This window comes from Hyperolius riggenbachi, chromosome 5, assembly GCF_040937935.1.
Source record: "Hyperolius riggenbachi isolate aHypRig1 chromosome 5, aHypRig1.pri, whole genome shotgun sequence".
NCBI classification, from domain to species: Eukaryota; Metazoa; Chordata; class Amphibia; order Anura; family Hyperoliidae; genus Hyperolius; species Hyperolius riggenbachi.
In genome coordinates, this window is record NC_090650.1 from 82,943,876 (window position 1) to 82,970,308 (window position 26,433).

At 44.3% G+C, this 26,433-nt stretch overlaps 1 protein-coding gene across 1 annotated transcript; it reads left to right on the plus strand.

Moving 5' to 3' along the window:
• Nucleotides 1-347: 347 nt before the first annotated feature.
• On the plus strand, nt 348-22,886 carry EXOG (exo/endonuclease G). The gene is made up of 6 exons (XM_068238625.1): nt 348-517; nt 7,071-7,220; nt 8,462-8,601; nt 9,627-9,703; nt 18,607-18,721; nt 22,163-22,886. The coding sequence occupies exons 1-6, from the start codon at nt 388-390 to the stop codon at nt 22,619-22,621; spliced, it is 1,071 nt and encodes a 356-aa protein (XP_068094726.1). The 5' UTR covers nt 348-387; the 3' UTR covers nt 22,622-22,886.
• Nucleotides 22,887-26,433: the final 3,547 nt, after the last annotated feature.

Genomic DNA, 26,433 nt, shown 5'->3' on the forward strand with positions numbered 1-26,433 from the left:
GGTAGCCTGAGGTGATAAGCGTGGGAGTTGCCCCCCCTTCCTGCGCGGCCTTCTACCCCTTAAAAATGGCCCTAGAAGGACCCAGGGCCATGGGCCCCCTCAGGCTTCTCCCCCCAAGAGCCCCCCTGCTGCTGCATCCCTTGCAGGGGCTATTGTTACGCCCCTAAAACTTAGTTGTAGTAGTGTGAGTGAAGAAAAAAAAATCCTATTTTTATCATCTTATCAAAGTCTGTTCTGAACTCCGCCACAAGATGTCGCTGCGGTTACAACTGTTCCTTGCGTGACTTTCTCATCTCATGAATAGAGTAAGGTAAGCGCAGCAGATGATTGTCATTTATCCAGACAGCAGGGGGCGCTCTGCTTTCCTGTTCCCCTCGCCCGCTAGCCATGCCTGCAGGCACGTTTTACCGGTTTGCGAGTCGCCGCTTTCTGGGGGGGTTTGCTTTGGGGGCGGCGGTGAGCAGCGCCTCTTCCCTGCTAGCGCTACACCTATATCATCGGGAAGACCAGGAACCAGGTGAGAACCCGCCCTCTGGCGTAGAGTGAATTTCGTTATTCTGCTGTACTCAGGTCTCCTTCCTACTCGTGGAACGCGTGCTGTGCTGCTTCCGCACGACGTCATGTGACACCCATCAGTGCCCTGCAGCCGCTTGGGTCAGCTGCCTTTTGTTCTGTATTCCTGGAGGCAGGCTTCAGGGACAGTCCCTGAAAGTGTACATAGCTCCCATTGTCCCTCTTTCTTTCTCATTCGTCCCTTTTTCGGGACTGATGTACACATTTCTGATTCTGTATGTATTTTTTTCTATTGAAATCCATGTTTAATTGACTCTTTCTTTCCACCTTTTAAAATTTGAAGTAATTTAAAGGACACCTGTAAAAACAAAAGATACTTACCTAAGAAGGGGAAAGCCTAAAAATGCTCCAGATGCTCCTGGACATATTTTGCCCCGCTGTTCCTCTGCTGGGACCCTCTAAACCAGGGGTCTCAAACTGGCGGCCCACGGGCCATTTGCGGCCCTCAGTACAATATTTTGTGGCCCGCGCCGGCAAAAGCAAAAGAGACACGGAAGCGAACTATTTTACCTTATAGTTCGCTTCAGTGCTCCCAAGTAATCCGCCGCATCCCTGCCGCTAAACGAGGGCTGCAGAGCCCTCAAATCCCCGGGCAAACATCCACGACTACGCTGAGGGGCAGAGCTTCCAGCTGTAGCTCTGCCCCTCCTGATGTTAATCACCGCATGGATCGCCGCCTCTCCCCGCCCCTCTCTGTGAAGGAAGAGTGAGAGGGGCGGGCAGAGGTGGCGATGTGCCGCGATTGACGTCAGGAGGGGCAGAGCTGAAGCTGAAAGCTCTGCCCCTTCCAGGAAATGCCGCAGCCCTCGTTTTGCGGCGGGGACACGGCGGATTACTTGTAATGGGAGCACTGAAACGAACTATAAGGTAGGACACTTCATGTTCAGAAGAAATAATTAAAACTGTTAATGACATTTTGAGGACTTTTTTTGTGTGAAATCCCTTATGCGGCCCAGCCTCATCTTGACTTTGCCTCCTGCGGCCCCCAGTTAAATTGAGTTTGAGACCCCTGCTCCAAACCATACATGTCAAACTCTGGCCCGCGGGCCAAATCTGGCCCTCAGAGCCATTAAATTTGGCCCCCAAGTGGTTTCCCCACTTTGCATTATGTTTGGCCCACTCTAGACCACCAGGGAAGCTATATTTTAGGTGAAGCCCTAGAATAGCAGGGAAGCCATATGGGGGAGGTAGGGGGAATGCACTAAACACTAAGGAACTGTATAGGGGAGGGTGGGGGCCCTTTAGACACCAGAGAACTGTATCCCCTTGGAGGGGGGCCATTAGACACCTGGGAGATTTATAATGGAGGATGGTGGCCAATAGACATTAAGGTTGGCCCTTGACTTGGTCCCACTGTACACTTTTGGCCCTCTTTGTATTTGAGTTTGACACCCCTGCTCTAAACAATCTTTCACTTTAATGGCGAAGATTGCTTGCGGCTGCACTCACCCCCATGTATGGGCGCGGCCGCACTGTGCAGGTGCAAATTATTACCTGCGGGGTAGCATGAGCTGCTGGCGCACACCTTTTTTTCACGAGTGGCCCTGTGTTACTGCGCAGGCGCAAACCCTCTCTGTCTGTGCTTGTATATAGAGGGGAGTGTGGCTGCGAAGATGAAAGCTGGCTGTGGTGAGTCTGGAGTATCCAGACTGCAGGTATGTCAAACCGGTCCTATGAGGGCCGAGATCCTCACACATTTTTGATACAGCTCAAATTAATTGATGGGTCTGACTCAGGAAAGGTGTGGTCCATCAGGTAGAACGCATTCCTCTATCTCAGTCCATCCTAAACATGGGCATGGATCTGACCCTCCAGGCCTGGAGTTCGACACGTGATCCAGAGGCATCTTCCAAGTGACACAAATATGTTTTGTTTTTAAAGTTACAGGAGTACTTTAATATGAACTAATAATGATAATTAGCATAATCCTGAATGCACTTGGAAACATGCATCTCAAGGTCTATCCGTATCTACAACTAGGTGGTTCGGATTGGCTGCCCTTCCCTTGGTCTGATTGGTTGAGGGTAGATGAGAAGTTTGTGAGTTGGGGGTTGTACGATTGCTACTGAGTGCAGCGCTTACAGTAACTTTTACGCTACATATGTTGCATTGAGCATCCCGAAAAATAGGATCACAACGGTTGGATACACTGGCATCGTAGCCTACCACTGTGATGTGATCTGTACAATTTAGCAAATAGCCCAAAGACTTCATGCTTGCACTGCATGTGTTGCTCAGTAAGGCACTGCATGCTGCACATTATTCTGTTGTAAATCGTGGCACCGCAAAAGAACCAGTGTGAAATCCCCAATGTTATATAATAGCATCGCATTGTGATGCGATTATATTGTCTGTTACGCTGTGAAAGGATCCTAAGGGTTTTGCTCATCCAATACAGCTTGGGATTTATTAAAAAAAAAAATAACTTCACTGCAGGTACTGCAGTTGCACACATGCTTATTTAACCACTTGCCGACCGCACGCTTATACCGTGCGTCGGCAAAGTGGCAGCTGCAGGACCAGCGACGCAGTACTGCGTCGCCAGCTGCAGGCTGATTAATCAGGAAGCAGCCGCTCGCGCGAGCGGCTGCTTCCTGTCAATTCACGACGGGGGGCTCCGTGAATAGCCTGCGGGCCGCCGATGGCGGCTCGCAGGCTAAATGTAAACACAAGCGGAAATAATCCTCAAGTGGTTAAAGGAAGCATCTGAGCTCTACAAAAAATATATATATATCTTCTTACCCGGAGCTTCCTCCAGCAAGCGCCGCTGTCAGTCACTCTTACGTTGTCTGGAGTGTTCTGCACAAACACATTACAGTGTTCTCCCCGGAATTTTTTTCCAGCTGGGTGGCAGGAAAAAGTAGCCGGGTGAGGCGAGATGAGAGAATGCAGGGCCGGGGCTTCTGTGCACAACTCTGCTTACAGCAGACGAGAAGGTGAGCCGGGTGCAGCACCCAGCTAAAAGAGCCTGGGGAGAACACTGCATTAGTTCTGCGCAGATCATTCCAGACATTGGCCTCGATTCATCATTGTCTTTGCAATAACTTTTTCCAGTATGTTAAATTAGGGAATTCGAAGTTTATTGATTTCTAGTTGTATTCATCAAGGTTTTTCTGCATTCGGTGTGACTTCGATAAAATATCGATAACAATGCGGTAACCATTCGGTAACGTGTCGATATTTCCATTTTACAGCGGTAATTTAACACAAGGTCATAAGATTCTCATGGAATTGTGGGTAGAAAGGCAGTCCTCTGAACACCACGTAACAACATTGCGAATAGGGCTTAAAGGGAACCAGAGATGAACGTTTCACACAAAATAAACATATAAGTTGATAGCTTGTAAAGAATAAATGCTCTACCTGATAATTTCGCCGCTCTGGTGTGCCTTTTTTAGTGTTTTTTATCCATTATTGTTCCAGGAAAAATCAAATATGGCCGCCGGCTCATATCCCTTCTCCTTCCGGGTTATGAGTTGTTCTGGATGTGCTGTCTAGGCTATATGAGACTATGCTGCTATCTAGGCTAAATGCAGCCTTTCATCTGTGTGCTTTCATTTTGGTATGATGTACAGCTGCCTGTAGGAAGTGTCTCTCATAGGAATGAAACTGCAGTCATCCTCCGTATCTAGTGCACACAGAGCACACAGGGATCATATTACAGCCACAGAGCTTCTCTCTCAGCAGGAGCAGCCCCTCCCATGTCATCACAGCTCTCAGTATGCAAAGCAGGAAATCTGAGCCAGGAGGGGGCAGGCTTGGGCTTGAAAAGACTCCACAAAAGAGTGACTCAGCTATAATGATTCCAGGTCAAACCTAGACTGAGCCAGTCGGGGATTCTTATCACAGCTGCTAATAGACTAATTAAGCAGATAACAATGAAACTAAAATCAGGGTAGGTGTTTACTGTCATGTTCCCACTGATAAATGTAAGAAAATACATGAGGGTGCTTCATCTCTGGTTCTCTTTCATAGCTGGACCAGGATTCTGGAAGTGGCTTGGGACAATCCCACAATTTCACCAGCTACGGCTTGATAGGAGCCTTTTCTGAAAACATGTAGTGCAGCTAGCAATTTAGTTAACCCTGTCACTGCCTGTGTTCTCTTACAAGATGATTCAAGAGAAATGCAGATGTCCTGGTATAGCAAATAAATCTATTCTCTTGCAAATTGATATGGTTCTAGACCAGGCATGGACAAACTCGGCCCTCCAGCTGTTACGGAACTACAAGTCCCACAATGCATTGCAGGAGTCTGACAGCCACAGTCATAACTCATAAAGGCAAATGCATTCTGGGACTTGTAGTTCTGTAACAGCTGGAGGGCCGAGTTTGCCCATGCCTGTTCTAGACCTTATTCTTGCCCTTCTGCGCCTTTGAATCACTCTCAGCTGATACATAACCACTTTAAATGGCTCCATCTTCTCTGTCAGCAATGATCTGACAGGTATAACAACAGAGAAGTGAAGGAGATAACTAATCCTAAATTTAACGCTAAACCACGCCCACTTTCATTTTCATGAATTGCACTTTCTTCCGTTTTATCGCATCATTACCGAATAATTACCAAATGCTCGCTAACAGCTGTAGATAACTTTGATGAATCCTGAAATCAACTTATCGAGTTCGGTATTTTACCAAGCTGTAATGCTGCTGGTAATTGATTCAATAAGTCTTGATGAATTGAGGCCAATGTGAGAGTGATTGATAGTGGCACTCGTGCAGGCGCAGTAGATGCCAACCTGGCGAGGTCGACATCTGAAACGGAGGGGATCCCAGGACACCAGAGCTGAGGTGAGGGACATATCGGCTACCAGGGGCTGGGGGAAGCCCCAGGCAAGTAGCTAATACGTTTTAAAAAAAATGGCCCATTACCACTGGGGTGGTGCATCCGTTTCCATCCGTGCTGTTGTGTAGCCGCAGCCGAATCGCTTAGCAATGCCATGCACAGCTATAGAGATTTGGGTGTGTACTGCAGTATGCCATCCAGAATCGTGTTGCAAAGCTATTCAGATGGCAAGCTAATGCCGGAATAGGCAGCATTACTTTCCCCATGCTACTTGCCTGTGGGGAAATGCTGTAGATTTCGCCTTAGTGGAAATGGGCCCTAACCTCCAATATGATTCAGTATGACTCAGCCAAAAGTCTACCTACCTAATAGCAGATAGTTGTAACAGCATCCACTCCTGGTTAGCTGGATCTCTTAAGATATTCCCAGTGGAGATGCTTGGTCATGCCTAAGTGCTTCGTCAGGCCCCATTTCCTAATTAATTACACAAAGATATATAACTTATAGTCTGAAAATTTCAGGTTTCGTTATGAAGGCCGGAAGATGGTATGTTTTTACCAGAATTTGTCCTTTAGTTTAATAAAGAAGTCTCCCCTTCTCTAGTAAACTGAAGCAAAAAAATTGGTAAAAACTATTCTAAACCTGATAGAGACGCATGTTAAAGAAAACCCGAGGGATTTCAAACAGAATCATTTATACTTACCTGGGGCTTCCTCCAGGCCCATGTAGACTGTTAGCTCCCATGCCGTCCTCCCTGTTTGCTCCGTTATTCTTTGGTCAGCTCAGGTAAATTGGCCAGTCGCGCTCCACTGTGCATGCTCGACCTTGATAGGGGTGCGTGAACGACCAGGCCAACATGCGTGACTGGCCAATTTACCGGAGCTTACCATTTGACAAAGGAGCAGCCGGGAAGGATGGCGAAGGAGTCCACGGCCTGCATAGGGCTGGGGGAAGACAGGTAAGTATAAAATATTCTGTTTAAAACCTTATTTCCCCACTAGGTTGAGAAGAATGACAGACAGAACTCAGTTGGTAGGGTCGGATTTGTGGGCCAGGCAGGACCGTGCCTATTGCCTAGGGTGAGAGAAGAGCTAGGGTGCATGAGCCATGCGTCTTTAAGAGCTGGCAACGCAATGGCGCAGAGCTGCTGAACAGTCTATCTCCATGTCTCATTGTGCTCGTCACACATGCTCTGCTCTCCTCCCTGATAGACCACTACGTATATGCACTGCAGTCTGCTGCCGCTCTCCAATTGCAGTGCAGCAACCCTGGCCACATGGTCCCTCCCCCTTTCTGCCAGCTTATAGAGTTGTGAGATTACCTTGCATGGTTAGTGCGAATGCTAATAATTTGGGGGAGCAGTTAGTGACAGCAGGCCTTGGGCGGTAAAAAGTACAAATCTGACCGTTAGTTAAATGTAATGGAAGACACCTTTCTCTGTACTATAGCTGAGTAGAACTCAACAGGCTGATTTATCAGGACAGGGGCAAGGAAGACTGGAGTAAAAGTGACGCGGCTCCCTGGAGAAGCCAGTCAGCATTCAGCTGGTTCTTCTGGGAAACCTCTGCAAACTCCAGCTTTCTTTGCAACTGTTGCAAAAAATGATCTGCGCAGTTCTGAAGACACAAAGCTTCTCTCATGCTAGTCCTAGAAGCCAAGTATTTCTCGCTTTCCTCACTTGTCGTTACTTCTGCCTCTGTTTCTGCTAGAGCCAGTGAAGAAGTCACTGCTGGAGGAATTTGGATTCCCACAAAGTGGTGCAGAGGTGAGACAGTATATTGGTCATGCTTTGTCCTATGATCAAGAAAAGAAGACTCCCCTATGGGTGATTGAGCATCTCACAAGGGAGAAGACAGTTGGTAAGTCTATGTCTAAACAATTGCTTAGGTATAAGGAGCCAGCATATATTGTATGGGCTTGGTTTAATATGTATTATAAGAATATAAAGTGCCTCTTACTTGAGAATCCAGGAAAACTGATTGTCTTTTTCTCATAGAATGTTTTTTATTGAAATTTATGTTGCTGTGGTCACACACATGGCGCTAATGGTGTAACACCTGCTGCTACCCTGGAGTTAGTACCAGTAAAATAGCCATCTGCTTCCTGCACACAGCAAGTTTACCAGCCACTCATGCATCAGGCCCAAAGTTACAAAGTCTTCCTTCATTAACCGCACAGTATAAAACTACATAGCGGTAATATCATACATTTAAAAATGCCTGCGACCTCTATTGTGCGTGTGTGTGTGTGTATATACAAACTTAAAGTAATACAGATAATTTCTGTTTAACAAATGTGATTGGGACTGTAGGTTTGTTCTTAACCTGAATCCATTCCTAAGTTGGAACACTGTTCCACCTCTGTCCCCCGTGCTGCCTCTGTGTCTCCCTTTGCTTCCAGTGTCCCCCTTTGTTCCTCTTTGTTCTTCCTCTGTACCTCTGTCGCCTTCTATGCCTTTCTGTCCCCTTCTGTACCTTTGTTCCCTTCATGCCTCTTTGTTCCCCTCCGTGCCTTTGTCCTCTCTGTGCCTCTGTCCTCTCTGCCTCTTTGTCCCTCTCTGTGCCTTTTTGCCTCCCTTTGTGCCTCTTTGTCCCCCTCTGTACCTTTGGCCCTCTCTGTGCCTCTTTGGCCCTCTCTGTGCCTCTTTGGCCCTCTCTGTGCCTCTTTGGCCCTCTCTGTGCCTCTTTGGCCCTCTCTGTGCCTCTTTGGCCCTCTCTGTGCCTCTTTGGCCCTCTCTGTGCCTCTTTGGCCCTCTCTGTGCCTCTTTGGCCCTCTCTGTGCCTCTTTGTTCCCCTCTGTCCCTCTTTATGCCTCTTTGTCCCCTCTGTCCCCCCACCTATGCAGAGCATCCATAGCACGTGCTGGAATAGGGGGAAGTTTGAAGCTGCTCCTTTGAACTTGCCCCACGCAGAAATGACATAATTGCAACGGGACTGTGCCATTTGTATCATCATGTTCATATGTTGAGTGTTTGTAAAAAATTACCAAATTATCACTGCAAATAGTCACTGCTTTATGCCCTTAGTAGATAGAAACCCACCAATTCATGTTTGTCTAGTCAAAATCCTCTCTGCCCTGTAACATGTATTTCTTTCTCCAGGTAATGCTAACCGAAAACACTGTAAATTCAGACCGGACCCCAACATTCCAGTGATGTTTAGTGCAGCTAATGAGGATTATATGCGCAGCGGATGGTCCAGAGGTCACATGGCCCCGGCAGGAGACAACAAGTATTCTTCCGTATGAATTTCATTATTTTGTCTCTGTACATATGTTACTCTTATCACAGAGCCAGTTACATGGAATTAACCCTTTAGCAGCCAATTCATTTAGAGGCTCGCAAGTGCTTCTGGACAATTTATGTTAGCACATTTTTTTACTTATTTGTTGCATTTCCCTGCTACTAACTAGTACTGTTGTAATGTGTATTTATGGCCACTTGTCACTAGGGGGCAGTGTGAGAAAATAACAGAGGACTTCTGCTTTCAGTTTCTATATCCTCTGCTAGCAGATAGACATCAAAGCATTCCAAGAATTTACAGCACTACGAGTTCTGCTGGCTGTGGTCAAAAGCAGTGCTCTATGTCAAACAAGATAATTCCTTTAAAGTAATTCACAATTGTAACCAAAAGATAAATCTAGACAGGTATATGAAGTCGTGCTCTGTGCCATTGGATTGAGCATTCGGTTTTCTCCTTCATTGGTAATCAACTGTAAGAGTTTTAAGTACACTCTAATCAGCTGGTCATTTTACCTACAGTATTTGAATGAGGCTGGAGGAAAGTAGCAAAGTAGATTACTTGCATTCCAGCTGCAAAAAAATGGTAAGTTAAAATAGAAAAGGCTGCCTGTGAGAAGCTGCTTATCACTGTTGACACAATAGGAAGTGTGTTAAAGGTCAATTTATGTCACTCCATGATATAGTATTGTTAGTAAAAGAAAAAAATGCTGTTTTCAGGAATCTTTCAAAGCATATAATAATCAAGGGAAAAGCAATATAGTACTCAAATGTATGCTGTATCTGATATAACTTGGATACTTTTATTTAACACATCCTGGAGTTCTCCTTCAAATGCTCGCTCAGAGAAGCTAGATATAGCCATGTACAGGAAGCAGCAATGTTCCCCCAACATCTCTCTGGTAATAATGGCTGCCAGGGAAGGAAATAACACTAAGCTGTTGCATGATTAGTCATTATGGCCATACTGGGCAGCTATCGGGTATATGGGCGTTTTTGAATAACTAATCCTATTTCTGTCTAACAGGAAGCGATGGCCGAAACTTTTTATCTTTCCAACATTGTGCCTCAGAACTATGAGAACAATGGTGGCTTCTGGAACAGGTAAACCAGTTAAATACCTATGGAATAAAGTCATAAAGTCACCCATAACTGCTAGAAAACATCTGTGTATTAGGGTCATATAATTAGTTTAACCGCTCAATGATAACTGGACGTTTATAATCATCCATTGTATTTGTGGAGAATGCACCACCAGTTTACTAAATGAGGCACATGTGGTATCATTTTAGCCGTGACGAGTTGTAGAATGCATGTTGGTGGGTCTTAAAGCTTGGACACACATCACATAAAAAATAGGTACGGACAAACTCAATCCAACATAAAAAAAAAGTCATTTTCAAAATTATGATCAAATTTGTGAAAGTCTTAGCAAAACTACAAGTGACATGTGGTAACATATTAATTGTGATAAGTAGTAGAATAGTGTTTAGAGAGTTTTAGGGTTGAGGCCCATGTCTTGGGTATTCTTTTGAGTCACAAACCGAATCAAAGGCAATAACATTTTTGCATATTCTGTACCAAAATAAAAGACTAGGCGCTAGGAACAAAATATAAATGTTGTTATAACCAGGATGAATAAGCAAATAAAATGTGTGGGTTTGTCTTATAGTTAGCACTGTTTATTGTAAATCTATAATGGATGTAAATGGAGAAAGTGTTTTTCCTTTTTTTACCTTCTTTCCTCTTTAAAATGCATTGAAAATAATGTATTTACTAAACAAAATTATCACACGCTAAGAGTCTAGTTTGTCCTGAAAAAAAATATATATACTGTAGATTATTTAGGTGTGATTAGTAGTAATACAGTTATTAGCGAATGCATGGGAGCAGTGCTGATATGTGAAAATTTGTTGGGCCTGAAGTGGTTAATAAATATTGAAGCCTTTGTTTAGGTTCAGTTTTAATCATTCCATTTCAGAAAAATATAGATTTCTAATTGCATTTCATATGTAAGTGTACTACTTCAACGGATCACAGGTGGCCAGTTCCTCACCGCTTGACAGCCTGCAGCCTCCTTGCACTCTTTGTCCTCCACAACCCAGCAGCTAGGCAGGCATGTGGTATCCACAGTGCCATGTCCAGGTCGTGAGTGGACCAAACACCTATTTCTGCCTATTCATGCCTTCCATAGTCTGTCATTCACTAGGAGAGCATAGCTCCAGCACAGATCATGGTCAGCTCAACCCCTAATAATAAGGACTACGTGACTTGCAAGAGGGTAAGGGCTGCACGTTTTGGATTAGTGTACATGGATGGACCATTTCCTTTAACCACTTCACCACTGAGGGGTTTTACCCCCTGACCACCAGAGCAATTTTCACCTTTCAGCGCTCCTTCCATTCATTCGTCTATAACTTTATCATTACTTATCGCAATGAAATGAACTATATCTTGTTTTTTCCGCCACCAATTAGGCTTTCTTTAGGTGGGACATTATGCCAAGAATTATTTTTTTCTAAATGTGTTTTAATGGGAAAATAGGAAAAATGTGGGGAAAAAAAAATTATTTTTCAGTTTTCGGCCATTATAGTTTTTAAATAATGCATGCTACTGTAATTAAAACCCATGAAATTTATGTGCCTTTTTGTCCCGGTTATAAAACCGTTTAAATTATGTCCCTATCACAATGTTTGGCGCCAATATTTCATTTGGAAATAAAGGTGCATTTTTTTCAGTTTTGCGTCCATCCCTAATTACAAGCCCATAGTTTATAAAGTAACAGTGTTATACCCTCTTGACTTAAATATTTAAAAAGTTCAGTCCCTAAGGTAACTAATTATGTATTTTTTTTAATTGTAAATTTTTGAATTTTTTTTTAATTACAAAAAAAAAAAAAAATGGGGAGTGTGGGAGGTAATGAGTTAATTTTGTGTGTAAAAGTCATTTATTTGTATGTGAAAAATGTGTAGGGTGTAGTTTACTATTTGGCCACAAGATGGCCACAGTAACTTTTTGCTTTATTGCGACCTCCAAGCCTCCTTCCGGAAGCTTGGAGGAAGAATAAGGAGGCTGGACACGTGAGTTTCTTCTCACAATGATCGCGCTGCCCATAGGAGAGCAGCGGGTCATTGTGGGGCTTAGATCAACGAACGGGAATGGATTTTCCCGTTCATTGATCTCCGGGCGAGCGGGCGGCGGCGGTTTTACTAGCGGCGGGCGGCGTGTTTACGAGCGGGAGCGCGGACAGCGTCGGGAACGCGGAAAGTACGTGTTTCTCCGTCCCTGGTTTTTAAAGGATGGAAAAAGGGGCGGAGAAATACGTACGCGCGGGGGTAAAGTGGTTAAAATACAGGTCAACAGCACTTTGAAGTAAGTTGGTCATCAGTTCGAGTTCGGGTTGAATTCAATAAATAACTGAACTCAAAGCTCCAGGCTTAAAATAGCCTTAGGTTTCTGGGGAAGGGGCTGTAGTATAAGAAGGAAGAAGAATTTTGTGTGAAGGACCTGGCCATCTGTGATCTGCTGCAGCAGTAAGATTATACCTTATACTGCAAAAACAAAATATTGTAACTTTTTTTTTCAAAGCAACATAAATACTAAGTAGATTAGTGAGAATTTGCGGGGGGAATAAATATTGTATCTAGAAATAAAGGAGTGGGTAAAATAACCCCGTTCTATAGACCCTAGTGTGCACACTAAACAAGTCATAGTTACAAAAAATGAGTTTTGAAGAGGACCTGTTATGCAACTGGGAGCAGATAATGTATAACGCTCCACTACTGCTCTCCATTAAATACAGGAGCAGGCTAGGCCCCCCAAGCCGATACAGGAAAAAAGGGTGCTGCCATCGGCCCCCTTTATAAAAGCTGCGATTTGCGACAATGAGAGGAAATATAGGAGCAGGGAGGCAGCCGATAAAATAGCCCCGCTATGTAAAGCCAATATTTGCATAGCGGGAAGACTCTACGCCAGCTATTTTATCGGGTGCTTACCTGCACCCAAATTTGCTCTCATTGCTGTTCTGCGGCGTGGGGAAGAGATTAAAGTTTGGGGGGATGTTAGGGTTAGGCGCCACCACAGGGGGATGGTTAAGGATTAGACAACACCAGGGGGGTTAAGAGGTATATGGACAGTTCTATGTTAGACATCGATACGGGGAGGGTTCTATGTAAGGGCATCGGTAGAGGGAGGATTCTGTGATAGGCATAGGTAGAGGGAGGATTCTGTGATGGGCAGCGGTAGAGGGAGGGTAGAGGAGGGTAGAGGGAGGGATCTGTGATGTGCATCAGTAGAGGGAGGGTTTTTTGTAAGGGCATTGGTAGAGGGAGGGTTCAGTGTAAGCGCATCGGTAGAGGGAGGGTTCTGTGTAAGGGCATCGGTAGAGGGAGAGTTCTGTGATGGGCATCGGTAGAGGGAGGGTTCTGTGTAAGGGCATTGGTAGAGGGAGGGTTCTTTGTAAGGGCATTGGTAGAGGGAGGGTTCAGTGTAAGGGCATCAGTAAAGGGAGGGTTCACTGTAAGGGCATTGGTAGAGGGAGGATTCTGTGATGGGCAGCGGTAGAGGGAGGGATCTGTGATGGGCATCGGTAGAGGGAGGGTTCTGTGTAAGGGCATTGGTAGAGGGAGGGTTCTGTGTAAGGGCATCGGTAGAGGGAGGGTTCTGTGTAAGGGCATCGGTAGAGGGAGGGTTCTGTGTAAGGGCATCGGTAGAGGGAGGGTTCAGTGTAAGGGCATCGGTAGAGGGAGGGTTCAGTGTAAGGGCATCGGTAGAGGGAATGTTCTGTGTAAGGGCATCGGTAGAGGGAATGTTCTGTGTAAGGGCATCGGTAGAGGGAGGGTTCTTTGTAAGGGCATCGGTAGAGGGAGGGTTCTTTGTAAGGGCATCGGTAGAGGGAGGGTTCTTTGTAAGGGCATTGGTAGAGGGAGGGTTCAGTGTAAGGGCATCGGTAGAGGAAGGGTTATGTGTAAGGGCATCGGTAGAGGAAGAGTTCTGCGTAAGGGCATTGGTAGAGGGAGGGTTCAGTGTAAGGGCATCGGTAGAGGGAGGGTTCAGTGTAAGGGCATCGGTAGAGGGAGGGTTCAGTGTAAGGGCTTCAGGAGAGGGAGGGTTCTGTGATGGGCATCGGTAGAGGGAGGGTTCTGTGATGGGCATCGGTAGAGGGAGGGATCTGTAATGGGCAGCGGTAGAGGGAGGGATCTGTGTAAGGGCATCGGGAGAGAGAGGGTTCAGTGTAAGGGCATCGGTAGAGGGAGGGTTCAGTGTAAGGGCATCGGTAGAGGGAGGGTTCAGTGTAAGGGCATCAGGAGAGAGAGGGTTCAGTGTAAGGGCATCGGTAGAGGGAGGGTTCAGTGTAAGGGCATCGGTAGAGGGAGGGTTCAGTGTAAGGGCATCGGTAGAGGGAGGGTTCTGTGTAAGGGCATCGGTAGAGGGAGGGTTCTTTGTAAGGGCATCGGTAGAGGGAGGCTTCTTTGTAAGGGCATCGGTAGAGGGAGGCTTCTTTGTAAGGGCATTGGTAGAGGGAGGGTTCTTTGTAAGGGCATTGGTAGAGGGAGGGTTCAGTGTAAGGGCATCGGTAGAGAGAGGGTTCTGTGTAAGGGCATCGGTAGAGGGAGGGTTCTGTGATAGGCATCGGTAGAAGGAGTGTTCTGTGATGAGCATCGGTAGAGGGAGGGTTCTGTGTCAGGGCATCGGTAGAGGGAGGGTTCTATGTTAGGCATTAGAAGAGTTCTGTGTGGCAGTAGGGTTAGGTTCAGTCATAATAAAATATCGATAAAGATTACTAATCTATAAAGATTACTAATTTTAATGATATTCTACTAGCAGCAAACCCCTGCACCCTATTTTTCCAAGCGCCTTTTTTTTTATATGGAAGCCCCCAAGCTTTTGTTACGTCCCTTAACAGGATTATGCAAATTATGCTACTTGAAAATAGACCAATCCAAGTCTACCTTGGCAAGATTCGATTTGTCCATTTTCAAGCTGCATACATAATTTGCATAATTCTCTGACAAATTGGCATCTTACTAACTATTCCTAGTTATAATAGGTTTTTTGTTTTTAGTCTGGCCATGCAAGAATCTGTGCCGACCCATTTTTATGACCGGAGCTGCACTTTAATTAGCAATACTAGTGCTTGCCGGTTATAGCGTAGACCTTACTGACTGGGTAATTACGTCTCCTGTTGTTGTGTTTTCCTATCATCTAAGATTAGAATTTTAATGTGTGGTCCTCTGGAGAAGTTAAAGGCCACATATCGGCCTCTCTCAGTATCTACCAGCTTAGCCTCCACGTCCAACAGAAGAACAAGCACACCATCTATAATTATAAATGCATTCCGTGTCTGTTTTTGTTTAGCTACAAGCTACACGAATAAAGGCAATCTCAGCAGCAAGTGTTTTCACAAATTTAAAAACATAATAATTGTTAGCATTTTCTTTATAAGACTAATGCGGTCTTGCTTTGCATTCGTACATCAAGAACAATGTTCTTTTGCAAGTCATAATATAGCTACGAGGCTCCCTCCTGGCACGCTGCTTTTAGTCATACCTTTGACTGAGTGAAATCTCTTTGTAATCGATCTTAACAGTCTGCTGCTCTGCCGCCTCCCACACACAATCTCCACCATCGGTCTTTCAAGTAGAGCTCTGTCCCCTGAAGCGTGCATAAAAGTGTACGAGGACAAATTAAAAGAAATGAGAAGAAAGAGAAGAGAGAACGTAGAATGGAGAACATGAAGCTCACAAAAACATCCATTAAATGGTATATGTCATTGAGCATTGCTAAGCTATTTTAAGCCATCTTGTAAGTAGCTGTCTTCTCACTCTATACAAATCTGTAAGATCACAGTGCATTGAAGCTCACAGTACTGACAGTTGCCAATATGCTGCAGTGATAAACTCTAGTGTACTTGCATTTGTTTTCTGAAACACATGAAAAGTGATACATACATTTATTATGCTATGTTCTTTGGGATGAAATGCACCACACTGCTTACATGCTACCATAATTAAAACTAACACATTTTATTTGCCCATTTGTCCTGGGTATTACACCATTTAAATTATGTCCCTATCGCAATGTATGGCGCCAATATTTTATTTGGAAATAAAGGTGCATTTTTTTCAGTTTTGCGTCCATCACTATTTACAAGCTTATCATTTTAAAAATATTAGTAATATAACCTCTTGACATGCATATTTAAAAAGTTCAGACCCTTAGGTAACTATTTATGTTTGTTTTTTTATTGTAATTTTTTTTTTTATTATTAAAAATGTGATGAAGTATTTTTGAGTTTGTGGGAGTTAAAGAGACTCTGAAGTCTCCCTAAAATGAGGTTTTTATTTTAAAAACCTCATGAACATTATAGTCCGACCTAAAACACCGCAGAACCGCGGCTGAAAACCCCCTCGATCAACCCAAACTCACACGGGTACAGGGCAGGCAAAATCCACTGCTTTCTTGGTCGTAAATTTTGCTGCAGCCTCTATGCGCGTCAATCAGCGCCCATCTCCGCTTCTCCCCCGCCCCTCTCAGTGAAGGAAGACTGAGAGGGGCGGGGGAGAGGCGGCGATCGGCGCTGATTGATGCGCATAGAGGCAGAGCTGCGCTGCCTCTATGCGGAAGTTGCCTCCGTGTACCCCCGTGAGTTTGGGGTGATCAAGGGGGTTTTCAGCCGCGGTTCTGCAGCGCTTTAGGTCGGACTATAATGTTAAATAGGTTTTTAAACTAAAAACCTCATTATAGGGAGACTTCAGAGTCTCTTTAAACAGTTCATTTTAAATGTAAAAATGTCTATTCATTTAAAAAATATATATGTAGATGTAGTTTTACTATTTGTCCACAGTAATTTTTTTGTTTTTTTGGCTTCCTGTAAGCGTTCTTAAAGGAAGTGAAGTGGGGATGTGTAACAGAACGATCGTGGCTTCTCCATAGAAGCCAGCAATCGTTCTAACGGGGACTTGCTCCCTTTCATTGATGTCCAGGCTAACGGGCAGCCCGCACAACGGTTGTGGCCCTGTGAACCCCAGCGGCTCTGTTTTTTCATGGACGGAGCTACTATGTCTAGCATGCATATTTGAACGTAGGAGCTACGTCCTAAATGCTAAAGTGGTTAAAGGACCACTATCACAAAAAAAAAAAAATTACATTTGAACTACAGGAAACTACCTAAACAAAAATGACATTTCTTCCAGAGTAAAATTTGCTATAAATTATGTTTCTCCTATCTTGCTGTCACTTAAAGTTGGCAGTAGAAATCTGATTTTGGACTTGCCCATCTCCTCATGGGGTTTCTTTACTTTCAAAAGCACTTAGTGAATGGCAGTAGCTCAGTCCAACTGCCAGAATAGTGTACAAACGTGTGTGTGGGGGGCGGGGGGAGCAACTTTGTATGGATGCTTTCCAGGGAGTGCTTTTGTAAAGTATAATTAAAATATTGAGCATCCCTCATGAAGAGATGGACTAGTCAGAAACCTTTCGGTTCTGTCAAATTTCTACTAAACTCTGTAAGTGGCAGCAAAATAAGAGAAAAGTAATTTATAGCTCATTTTACTCTGGAAGAAACACACTTCTTATTTGTATGTGTTTACATGTATTTTCCAATTTTTGATGATAGTGGTCCTTTAAATTGCTGCTGATAGAGATGGTCAGAAATTCTATCTCCAACCCTTCTCTAGAGTCACATGGAAAGCATGTGTTTGGGTTTACATACACTTCATTAGCTAAAGGATGAGGCTAAACTGGTTTACCTCTCTTATGCTGGGCATACACAGTGAGTTTCTTCTTATCAATCGAGCCGCTGATGGCTCGATTGTTAATTTCCGACGTGTCCGATCGATTCCGCACTTGATCCCTGTGGGCGGACAATGGAAGAAAACGAGCTTCAGATAAGAAGCGCCCGTGGGGACGAGCGGGAATCGATCCGGGCGCCTGCGGGGAGGCGCCGGAATCTAACGAGCGCCTCGATTCCGGCGCATAATCTATCCGTGTATGCCCAGCATAACACCCCAGAATAACCCAACTAAGATGAAGTAGAAGAGCAGCCTGCAGGGCTATGGGAGGTGACTAGGGACATTCCCCAGAGAATAGATCCAAAGGAGGGGTCAGAAACAGGCACACAGTCCTGACCAACACTTTGGGGTCTGTAGAAAGGTCCGCACTCATGGGTTGCGTTGCAAATTTTAGCAACACATCCTGCATTCTGCAAGGACATCAGAGAGTGCACAGAAGTCACTTTCTGGTTTCTCCATTGAAATGCCGTAATTTTGTGCAGAAACGCAGAGGAGGATGAATTTATGGGTGCCTTGTGTAAAATACACCAGAATGCAGTGCACGGCGTATTTTCCCACAATGCACTACATCCTTGTGAGTCCAAGAATGCTGCTTGTATAAAGATGGCCACTAAATGTCTGTATGATTGAAGAAACAAATTGAGGCTCCCTGCACACTGCATGCGATTCCGATTTGTAATCGTTTTTAACATGCGATTCCAAATTTTTAATCGTTACAGCATGCTGTTTTTTTTTCTGCGTATTTTTGTTGATGGCGTTCAGGGAAAATCGAAATTGTGATCGGAATCGCAAAGCGGATTTGCAATGTACAGGGAGCCTGATTCCCATGATCGGGTCAGATCAGGCAAGTTTCCACTTCCCGTTAGTGTACCCGATTGATTATTTCCAGGTGATTTTTGGCCAGTTGATCCTTCCCGAAATTAGACCATTAGTGGCCACTTCAAATCTTGCTTCCTACTGTTGAGATCAAATCGTAATTTAAAAAATGCATGCAAAACATTTGTCAATGCATTCATTATATGCGTTATTTGCATTTTTGCTGAGTTTTTGCAAATGCAGTGTGATCAGGCCTTTAGGATATTTTAGTTTTGCAGAGATGGGTTATTTCATTTGTGTGGCTGTTGGGTAAGCAGATGTGCATCAGCTCTTCGAACACAAACACTTTCCTTTTACTCAGTTGTCTTTGTGAACACTCTTCTGTTTCATGTCTTTCAGGCTTGAAATGTATTGCCGAGACCTGACAGAGAGATTCGATGACGTTTGGGTGGTGAGTGGTCCTCTGACATTGCCAACACTGCATGAAGATGGCAAAAAGAGCGTCACTTATCAGGTAAGCCTTTGTTTGTACTGACCTGTTCAGACACGGCACATCTGGAGTAGCCCGGCTGGTGGGCATATTATTGAGCACAATAAGTGTTTCTTAGCCTAGCCGAATCCACCCTCTTAACACATAAGACAGGTGCAAAAAGCATTCAGGCGTGAAATGAAGCTGTGCTTATCTGCGGCCTCAACCCCACTTCATTTCTTAACGGAGGGAGAAAGAAACTGCGCGCTCTCATTAACAGCTGCCATTATATGTAAGCAGGACCCGGCTGTCATCTAATAGATCAGAGCTTTGGAATTCAAATGAAACCACATAAAGGCAACATTGAGTAGTGCTTCATACCGCTGCATATTATGAGGAAGTGGAAATAGCCAAGCTATAGCATCATGTTGTGGCCATTTGCTAGGTTCTACTTTGTAGTATTTTATGTGTTAAAGGGATCAAGTAGACATTTTTTGTTGTTGTATCCATTAAGTTTTTAAAATAGGCGATTTTTATACAACTCATTTTCCACAGCACTTTACAGAGAACATCGAAGAGTTCACTTCGGTACGTCGCTTTGGGTGCTGCCATAGGCCGTAATGAAATTGACCTTTATAGTGGCACTCAGTGACTAATATGAGCACCGGCGGTAGCAAGGGGTGAAATTAGAAAAAAAACAAATATAATTCGGCTGCAGGCAATAGCCAGTGCTATGACTCCTCTGATCACGGCAGAAGCCCCAAACCTGGTCAAGAAGAACGGGTATTCTCTGAACTACAGTCTGGTGACTTTCTCAGCACTTGGCACTTTACTGGTTATTGTGTAATAGTGTATTGATGCGTTTTAAAGAGACTCTGAAGCGAGTCTAAATTCACGTTTTTAACTTCTATTTATGTAAAGCACTATAACTAGTGCTAAAACGCTGCATCCTCTCGGCAAAACGAGGGATTTATACCCCCCAAATCACAGGGCAAAATCCACAACTTTCTTGGTCGTGGATTTTGCTGCCCGGGGAGGCAGAGCTTTGAGCTGCAGCTCTGCCCACATTCGCGTCTATCTGCCCGCGGATCTCCGCCCCTCTCAGTGAAGGAAGATTGAGAGGGGCAGGGAGAGGCGGTGATCAGCGGGGGATTGGCGTGGAAAGAGGTAGAGCTACAGCCCTAAGTTCTGCCTCAAGCAGGAAGCGCTCCCCACAATTAGACAAGGGGTTTTGGGGGGTATAAACCCCTCATTTTGCCGTGGGGATGCGGCGTTTCAGCACTAGCTATAGTGCTTTACATAAATAGAAGTTAAAAACGTGGATAAATACATAAAAAAAAGTGGATTTAGACTCGCTTCAGAGTCTCTTTAAAGCAAAAGGGTCCAGTGTGCATGGACCCATGATGTGAATTTGTGTTTTAATTTATTGACTCTGGATTGTTGCAATAAAGTTTTACCCCCCTGTATATGAACTTAGCCCTGGCTCCTGCATGTATATTTTTGGGGGTAACGGTCACTGTCTTCAATATTGAGCACAAGGTGTCTGTAGGCTTCGCAGTGTGTGGGAGTGCAATTGAGAGTGCTGAGGGTTATTGTTTCTTTGACATTTGGCTGCTGATTCTATCAATACACTGCACTTCTATTACATCTACATACTCCTAGTACACAAAAGATTGGCAGCTTTATTATACATCTCCTAGAGAAAACGGTGTTGGCTGTGGCTCTACACAACAAATCAGCAACAGTGTGGGTTGGCCAATGTAGGTGAGGTCCTGGGGCAGGTCTTTTGTTATCCTGAGCAAATGCACAGTGTGGGGTGTAACGATCCCACCAGGCCTCACACGCAACAACACACTTGTTTAGACACACTCAGGATGGTAGAAATGGAAGGGGAAAAAAAGCACAGTGTTGGGATTAAAGTAAATCATAATGCACACTTGTGCTAATGATAGGATCCCTTACAGCTAGCAAGATATGTGTCAGTAAGGCTGGAGCAGCCAGTGTGACTGAAAATAACTTAAGGAATGGTCATACATATATACAGTTGCACATTCACCCTAATCCTCCAAATGTTTCGCCCCCCCCCCAAAGGGCTTCGTCAGGAGTGCTATACACAGGTGTAGTGCTCTCTACAATTATTACATAACAGCATCCCCCACCACATGACATTGAATTGCCCCTCAGCAGCATATAGCCCAGATCTGAAGCACCAAAACCTACCAAGAACATCCACAATATCATGGGGATGTAAGCAGGGGTAGTGAAATAGTTTTGTTATGATTACCAGTATTCAAAGCACATATAGAGGTGATGATTGTCACTATAACCCCAATGAGGACCAGCGGTTTAAGGAGAGCCCCTGAAGGTTCAGACGCCACCAATGCAGTTGCATCTTCTGCGTCCCCTATTGCTACATCACTGTGCCAGTCCGTTCATTAAATGGAGCTCCCAGATTCCACTGCAATTGCCCTCATCCGATTACTGCCCCCTCCTCCTGGGCACCAGAGGTGGGAATGAGCGTCATGACTTTGGACCTTGTGATTTGCTGGGACGAGTAACCCACAGTCTGAAAATAAAAGCTCCATTCTTTCTATTCAGCTGTCCTGGATGATACGGGACTGCATGGAAATAAGGATTGTAAAAGGCCCCCCTTTTTTTTTTAAATTAAAAAAAAATTCCAAATAATAAGAATAACTACATTAGAGTTAGTCAATCAATAGGTGGTAAGTGATGCGTGTTACTGTTGAAAGCTCACCGAAACAAATCGAAATCCCACACCAACACCCCTAAAACCCGCCTCCTAAAACTCACATACTTAGCAAATGTGCTACTTCTGTTTCAATGGTATGTGTTAAATTCAGAGCTGTGGAAACTTAGTCGGAGAAATAGATGATTTTTGTACCCACTCAATAGCTTTGCAAGGGCTGTTGAGTCGAGGAATCGGAGCAATTTTGGGTACCCGGAGTTGGAGTCAGATAATTCTTGTACGGACTCCACAGCCCTGGTTAAATTGGCAATCAATCAGTAAATTATTTGCACATACCAATTTATTATTTTTTTTTGCCTTTGAATGTAATTCAGTTCAAGGTGTCCTTGTGGGTTACGTACAACCCTATGCAGATTGCTTTTAATTCCTGCACACAGGAGCTTATGTGAGCAGTGCTAAATGCACACCCTTAGTAATTTCTGGGAGTGACACTGTAATGCTTACCGAAGTCGAATGATCAAATTTCAGAGCAGACAGGCTTAGCAGAATAATATTAAGATAGAGCTGACCAATCAGCTTCATTTTTGAGCATTGAAGTCATGTGGCCAAAGCTCTGGTATTTGATCATATATGACCAGCACCAACGAGGGCACAAAATTCAAAGATTCAGTAGAAGGACGAGTATTTGACTTTCTTTACCTCTTATAATCTTGGGAAGGCTAGCTTTGCCTTTCACAGTAAACGTGTCTCCTGTAAAGATTGTTTTGTTTTCTCTGCAGGTTATTGGGAAAGATGACGTGGCTGTCCCCACACACCTGTACAAGGTGATCCTCGCTAGGAAGAATCAGTCTGCAGAGACCCTGGCTGAAGGAGCTTTCATTGTTCCCAACATTCCAATCACCTTTTCTCATCAGTTGCCTGAGTACCAAGTCCAGCTTGAAGAGCTGGAGAGGAGGTCTGGCTTAGTCTTCTTCCCCCAGGTGGACAGATCTAAAGGAGTCAAGGACCTCTGTGAGGTGGACTCTTGCAAGCTCATCCAACTAGATGAGTTCAAATTATACTTAGCAACCAGAAACATGAAGAATGCACGAAACTTGGAGAAGGCTCAGAAGATTATGGCAGAACTCCGTGAGGCTAAAATTCAGCCCGATAAATATCTTTTAGAGCTTTATGAGCAGAAGAAGAAAGAGTTGGCTTCACAGGAAACATCTGCTTCTCGTGAAGCAAGAAGAGGATAATTTTTCTTTATGTATGTTTACTTTACATGACAATATAAACTTTTTTTGTTTTCTTTATTCGTTTTATTTAATTATTTTAAGGCAGCATTTTATACAATAAATTAAAAGTACCTGGTAATGTGCCCCCTGTTCCTGTACTTACTGTGTGGTTTTACTTTATCAGGGAGCTGAATGACTTGTTCTTTGTTTTGAAGTGGATTTTAAGGTGTTTGCTGAAATAATTATATATATTGGTGCTCAAAGTATTGAAAATGTCTGTTAGTTTGAATTGCAACCTGAATATATTATATAATTAGCTGATGGCCCGGCATTGCCTGAATATGTATTTTGTTGGTGTTAGATCTGCCCACTTTTTCTAACCCTAAAACACAATTACTCAATGACCTAGTTTGTGAGCTTTGCAGACTGCCGCACTGCTGGCTAAGTCCCTGGTCAACCTGACAGGGCACGTGAGTAATGGCTACACTGACCGGAATGGTCCTATAAAAAGCTAAGCTAATAACGAAAGTGCCTGCTTGCTGATCTCTTGCTATCTGCTGGATGTTATATGCCTAAATTGCTATCCGGTTGTAGTCTAAGGCCAACAAGATTGTGTAGCTGGATGCTACACGTAATGGGGGTGTTTCCAGTGATTTCTTATGTGGATAAGAGGCAATGGCCTCAATTCACTAAGCTTATATCCTGTCTTTAATAACTCTATTGAGCTGTGTCTACAGTTATCACCATGGTGATAACTGTAGAAGCAGCTCAGAAGAGTTATTAAAGACAGGAGAGAAGGTTAGTGAATTGAGGCCAATATAATGTGAATTGAAGATATTGCTTTGTTAATGGATGACGCTCTATAGCCTATCATATCCGGATTTAAAGATATCCGGATTTAAAGAGGCCTGAAGATTATTAATGCATGCATATACCGGTTATAATCGGTGCACCTGCAAGTCATGCTGCCTGTAATTAATGGTCTGGTATATGATTAGAGCTATAGAATCATGAGTTTAATTGATTTTAATCATGTGGTAATCGATTATGTGTTTTTTTGCTATGTACTTATTGATGAATACATTTTGCAATTTTCTATATATCTCAGCTCCCTATAATCTATGATAGTTAAATATTTCCCTTGAAAATCAATAGGTGATTTTTGATTAAGTTTTGTAGGCTCCACCCACTTTTCTGAATATTAATCCCAGTAACCAACTATGCAAAGTTTGAGAACCCTGCCATTAACAGTGTAAGAATAGCTGCAGTTTACATTTTCCCAATGAAATTTGTATTTGTCTCCGCCCTCTTTTTGGTTATAGGGATAAAAAGTATCCTATATGTTATTCCAGGTAATGTACTATGTGTGTGCCAAATGTCACTCAAATCCGTTCAGCTACTGTTGTTGCCTGATTGCGTAACAAACATCCAAACTTTTGCATTTATATTAGTGTGATAATATTTTCCAGAAATTACTGCAGTAGAGTCCCAGCTATCTGTCACTTAAAGAGACACTGAAGCGAAAAAAAAATATGATGAAATGAATTGGTTGTGTACTATGAATAATTACTAGAAGATTAGCAGCAAAGAAAATATTCTCATATTTTTATTTTCAGGTATATAGTGTTTTTTCTAACATTGCATCATTCTCTAATATGTGCAGATTACACAACACTCAGCATTCAAAATGATTCTTTCAGAGCAGTCTGTGAACTAATGACCTCTCTTCTGGCAGAGGAAAAGTAAAAAATTAACTAACAGTTGAGATAATAAAAGTCAGAAAACAGCCCTCTCCACGACTTTGAAAGTCGTAGAGCTTAATGGCTTTTTTGTATAGAGATAACAACTGGAGTTTCTTAAATCTTCCTGTACTAGAAACAATTAGACTGATGTATCTGATCTTAATGTTTTATTTCTTAGCTATACTACACATACAAATCATAATATAATTTTTTTTTCGCTTCAATGTCTCTTTAATCAACCAGCAGTTTCAACCGGCCACAAATCGTTGGGCACTACTCACAGTGGTGAAGGACAACTACTTAGGTTGTTTGTGGGCTCTGCTATGCTTAAAGGGAAGGTTCAGGGTGGATACAAAAAAAAAAAATGTGAATCCACTTACCTGGGGCTTCCTCCAGCCCATGGCAGGCAGGACGTGCCCTCGGCGCCGCTCCGCAGGCTCCTGGTCTCCTCCGGTGGCCGACCCGACCTGGCCAGGCCGGCTGCCAGGTCGGGCTCTTCTGCGCTCCAAAATGCGCCTCACGGGGGCGTGCTGATGTCATCGAACGTCCTCCGGGCTGTACTGCGCAGGCGCAATAGTTCTGCGCCTGCGCTGTACAGCCCGGAGGACATCAAATGATGTCAGCGCGCCCTGTGAGGCGCATTTTGGAGCGCAGAGGAGCCCGACCTGGCAGCCGGCCTGGCCAGGTCGGGTCGGCCACCGGAGGAGACCAGGAGCCTGCGGAGCGGCGCCGAGGGCACGTCCTGTCTGCCACAGGCTGGAGGAAACCCCAGGTAAGTGGATTCGCATTTTTTTTTGTATCCACCCTGAACCTTCTCTTTAACCTCCCTGGCGGTAAGCCCGAGCTGAGCTCGGGCTATGCCGCGCAGGAGGATTTCTCAGGCTCTGTTGGGGCGATTCGCCCCATTCAAAGTGCTGTGCGCGCAGCCAGCACTTCGCTAGCCGCGCGCACAGCTCGATCGCCGCCGCTCTGCGGCGAAAGAGGCGCCCCCCCCCCCCGCCAGAGCCCTGCGCTGCCCAGACCAATGAGTTCCGGGCAGCGCTATGGGCTGGATCGAGTGCGCCTGATGTCAGGACATCCATGACGTCATGTCGATCGTCGCCATGGCGACAGGAGAAGCCAAACAGGGGAATGCGTTATATATGCGCTCACCTGTTTGCCATTGATGCCGGCGACGATCGCACTAGAGGGCCACATGCGCCCTCTAGTGGTGTTTCATGTAGCTACCACTCTGGTAGCTTTACATGAAATAAAAAAAAAAAAGGATTTTTGCCCATTTGGCAAAATAAATTAACCGCCAGGGAGGTTAAAATGGTATACACCTCTAACATAACATTCAATAAAAATATGTTTTCCTACTTTTTATTACCCATACAGTTACCATATTTGCTTTCGTGCACAAATAATATTGTCCATTTACAAATTACAAGTTCCCAAAGTATAGTTTATCTCCTCTGAAAGCTGCCATTGCATTTTATTCATAGCTGCTGTCATTCTATATTAAAATCTTCTAGTGATCATTTCTCAACTGTGTGAATACTAAAAGCAGGGAGAGCTCATTTTCAGCACAGCTAGGAATGTGGCAATAGAGGCCGCTAGGAGCCTGCGAGTTGATGCAGGACATTGCTGCAGGATCATTGGAGACTCGGTGAGTATTCTACAGAAAAGAAGTAAGGATCCGCACACAGACTTATGCAGGAACAATGAAACCTTTATTGCCCCATCACACACGTACAATGATCTGACCGTATGCTTACAATCGTTTCGGGGCCAGAGAGGTCACATTTGTCAAAGCTAGGACAGACCTACAGGTGAGTATTCTGCCTGCACCTGGGAGGGAGATTTATGCTTTTGTTTGGCTGGTTACTCAAGCAACCACTCTTGCACAGGTCTGGCTGTCAATCTCCTCACGGTGTTCAGTAAGCGGGCTGGCCAGGGCTATAGGGATGTGAATAAAATATAGTGTACACTGCGCCTAATATTGACCATGCTGCCACTCGCTTTACTTACAAGATGATTTACTGCACATTAAACCATGGTGATTTCCCAATCCAGGATTTTGACCTCAGACTTTGTCACGTATTCAGGAGC

Excerpts from the sequence above, each read along its gene's own strand:
- EXOG (XM_068238625.1), top strand. The coding sequence starts at position 388 with ATGCCTGCAGGCACGTTTTACCGGTTTGCGAGTCGCCGCTTTCTGGGG. Across the intron at positions 7,221-8,461 it reads CACAAGGGAGAAGACAGTTG|GTAATGCTAACCGAAAACAC; the intron begins GTAAGTCTATGT and ends TTCTTTCTCCAG. Across the intron at positions 18,722-22,162 it reads AAAAGAGCGTCACTTATCAG|GTTATTGGGAAAGATGACGT; the intron begins GTAAGCCTTTGT and ends TTTTCTCTGCAG.